Genomic DNA, 3,386 nt, shown 5'->3' with positions numbered 1-3,386 from the left:
GGCCGCTGCACTCCAGTCTGGGCGACAGAGTGAGACTCCAACTCAAAAAAAAAAAAAGAAGAAGAAAATGTCACCCAATTCTAGAATCACACATAAACTCCAGTTAAGACCTTTAAACTAAACTTGTTGCGATTTTGTCTTTTGACAGTCCTTCGAGACGGGAGTTTTCGCAGCTGTGATCCACTTGAAGTCCATCCCCTTGACACAGCCGGGCAGTTCTTTGTGCTTTCAGCCCACCTTTCCTCAAGCAAAACCCACACACCGCTGCACTCAAATGGGGGGTGGAGCTACTTTTCCTAGGGCCGTGCCCTGACCTGTAGGTGGGTGCAGGGGTGGCGACCCCTGGTCTATGCAGCTTGACCCTCCTGGTATGGAGCCTCCACCCTGTGAGCCAGCTGGGGTAGAGCCATCGGGGTCCAACTGTTGTCACCTGCCAGGCCCGGAGTGGAGCGCTCCCCCTCCAGGTGGGCTTGTGTGGGGAAGTCCTTCCTGCTGTCCCTGCTTAGAACCGGGATTCTGCCACACAGGCTGGCAGGAAAGGCCAGCAGCCTGCCCCCCCCAGGGCGAAACGGAGACTCAGACTCAGAGCTGGGGGAGAGGGAGCCCTGTCTTTCTGGGCATGCCCAGAGCACAGCGTCCTAGGTGAGCCTTCCACAACACAGAACCAGGGGGCACGGGGGTGCATGCCTTTTTTTGACACCACATACGTGTCACTGATCACACCAGTTCTCTGCCATCAGCCGGGTGTTCCTCATGTGAAAATAAATAAAATTTAAAAGCTGTTAGAGCCCCCAAAACACTGATCTGAGTGAGATGTGACTGTGATCTGAGTCACGTATCATGTTTTGCAATTTTGCTTTTCTTCATTGTTCTTGTTCTGGAAATGACTAGAAAAGACCATTCGCCTTCCGATCACTGATTTTTTTTTTTTTTTGAGTTGGAGTCTCACTCTGTCGCCCAGACTGGAGTGCAGTGTCCGCACCCCGCCACCGCAGCCTCGACCTGCTGGGCTCCGGCGATCCTTCCGCCTCAGCCTTCCAAGTAGCTGGAACTACAGGGGCGCGCTACTCCGCCCAGCTAATTTTTTGATTTATTGTAGAGATGAGGTCTTGCTGCCCAGGCGGGTCTCGAACCCGCGGGCTCAGGCGGTCCACGCACCTCAGCCTCCCACAGGCGCGGGATTACAGGCTGAGCCACGGAGCCCAGCCCAATCACTGACCTTTGTTAGAGATTAACTGCCTCCTTATTGTCCTGTTCCTAACCTATCATTCTGTTCCTATCTTGTGCCTGAACAAGGACTCCAGTCAGTTACATCTTCAGCCTGGAATGTCAAACATACCTTTCCTGAAAGAAAAGGCCCACCTCAGTGAATCAGATCACTGTGACTATGCATTAGCCCTACACAGAAAGATGTGGAAGGTCTGCCAATTTCCTAAGCTTGGTCTACATAAGTGATCCCATCCCAAACTTCTATACTTTTTTTTTTTTTTTTTTTTTGCGTTAGAGTCTCACTCTGTCACCCAGACTGGAGTGTAGTGGCCGCTCCCGGCCACCGCAGCCTCGACCTGCTGGGCTCCGGCGATCCTTCCGCCTCAGCCTTCCACGTAGCTGGAACTACAGGTGTGCGCTACCACGCCCGGCTGATTTTTGATTTATTGTAGAGATGAGGTCTTGCCAAGTTGCGCGGGTGGGTCTCGAACCCACGGACTCAGGCAATCCACTCACCTCGGCCTCCCAAAGTGCTGGGATTACAGGCTGAGCCACCAAGCCCGACCAAAAAATTATTTCAATAGTTTTAGGGGTACAAATGCTCTTTTTGGTTACACGAATGCATTATATAGTGGTGAAGAAGTCTGGGCTTTAAGTAGACCTGTCACCCCCACCTTGTACCCAATATCTGATTTTCCATCCCCAATAGAATGATTTTACTGAGCCACATCAACAAAGGATTAACAAGGGGGTCTTAGCTGGGCTCGGTGGCTCAGCCTGTCATCCCAGCCCTTTGGGAGGCCGAGGCAAGTAGACAGCCGCAGGTTCAAGACCAGCCTGGGCCAGTAGGCGAGACCTCATCTCTACAATAAATCACAAAATTAGCCGGGTGTGGTAGCACGTGCCTGTAGTTCCCGCTACTTGGTAGCCTGAGGTGGAAGGATCGCCGGAGCCCAACAAAAAACAAGAGGGTCTCAGAGGCCTCAGGAGAGGCACTCTCTGGGCTGGGGGCCAGGGGACAGGTTTCTTGTCCTGGGTGAGGGAGTGTTGGGAGACTCCACCCCTCTCCAGGTCTGTCTTCTGACCAGCACAAAGGGGAGAGCCTGGCGTCCCGTTCTGAGATGCCACGGCCTGGGACACCCAGGCCTGGAGTCCCAGGTACTCGGGACGTTGCGGCAGGAGGATCGCTTGAGCCCCGGAGGCCGAGGCCGCAGGGATGCTGTCTGCCTTGAGCGGGAGGCCGGCACCCATCATGGGCGCCCAGCAGGAAGAGGGCAGGGTCCCTTTAAGCCCAGCCTGGCTGTGGCAGTGGGTTGCTATGTCTGGGACCAACTTCCTTAGCAACCAGCTGGCCTCTCCTGGGGAGCTGTGGCTGCCCTCGGCCATGGCTCCCAAGAACGCCGGCAGGGTGGGCAAGGGGTCTGAGGGCAAGAAGAGGAAGGGAGGCAGGAAGGAGACCCCCGGGGGGACCCCCGTGGAGGCGCCCGTGCTGTCCATGGAGGAGCTGCGGGAGTTCTACCACATCCAGATCCGGGACCTCGAGGACCGGCTAGCCCGGTGGGTGCCTGGGCCCCGGGTGGGCCCAGCTGGCGGCCCCAACCTGTGTTCTGGCTGCCTGCGGGATGTCCAGGCCCTGGCCCTGCTCCAACCTTTTCCTCACAGGAACCCCTGGGAGGCTTTGGGATTTGGAGAGTCAGTGAGGCCGGCCCGGGGACTCATGCCTGTAAGCCCTGCACCTTGGGAGGCTGAGGCCGGAGGATCCCTCGAGCCCGGGAGTTGGAGACCAGCCTGGGCAACTCAGCTAGGCCTCATCTCTACAACAAAAATTGAAAAATTAGCTAGGCATGCTGGCACAAGCCTGTGGTCCCAGCTACTCAGGAGGCCGAGGTGGGAGGACTGTCTGAGCCCAGGAGGTAGAGGCTGCAGTGAGCGATGATCATGGCACTGCACTCCAGTCTGGGCGACAGAGTAAGACCCTGACTCAAAAAAAAAATGTTGTGGGTTAATGGATTCCCCTAACCTCCACTCCCAGAGCCCATGCCAACTCACAGCCCCACCCAGGCAGGCCCCACTTCCCACCTGCCTCACTCCTGCCTGGTGGGATCACACACTTTATTTTTTTATTTTTTTTGAGTTGGAGTCTCACTCTGTCGCCCAGACTGGAGTGCATGGCCGCT

The 3,386-nt window shown here is 56.0% G+C and overlaps 1 protein-coding gene across 1 annotated transcript in view; it reads left to right on the top strand.

Moving 5' to 3' along the window:
- Positions 1–2,593: 2,593 nt before the first annotated feature.
- The window catches only part of CFAP157 (cilia and flagella associated protein 157), a 6,197-nt gene continuing 5,404 nt past the window's right edge, over positions 2,594–3,386 (top strand). The window contains exon 1 of the mRNA XM_021716665.1: positions 2,594–2,766. Coding sequence (XP_021572340.1) covers positions 2,594–2,766 — 173 coding nt within the window. The remainder of the gene's footprint in view (positions 2,767–3,386) is intronic.

Source organism: Carlito syrichta, unplaced genomic scaffold, assembly GCF_000164805.1.
Source record: "Carlito syrichta isolate Samal-C Ts95f unplaced genomic scaffold, Tarsius_syrichta-2.0.1 Scaffold308868, whole genome shotgun sequence".
Classification (NCBI taxonomy): domain Eukaryota; kingdom Metazoa; phylum Chordata; class Mammalia; order Primates; family Tarsiidae; genus Carlito; species Carlito syrichta.
Note: the sequence above shows the minus strand (reverse complement) of the source record. Positions and strands in the feature narration are given on the sequence as shown.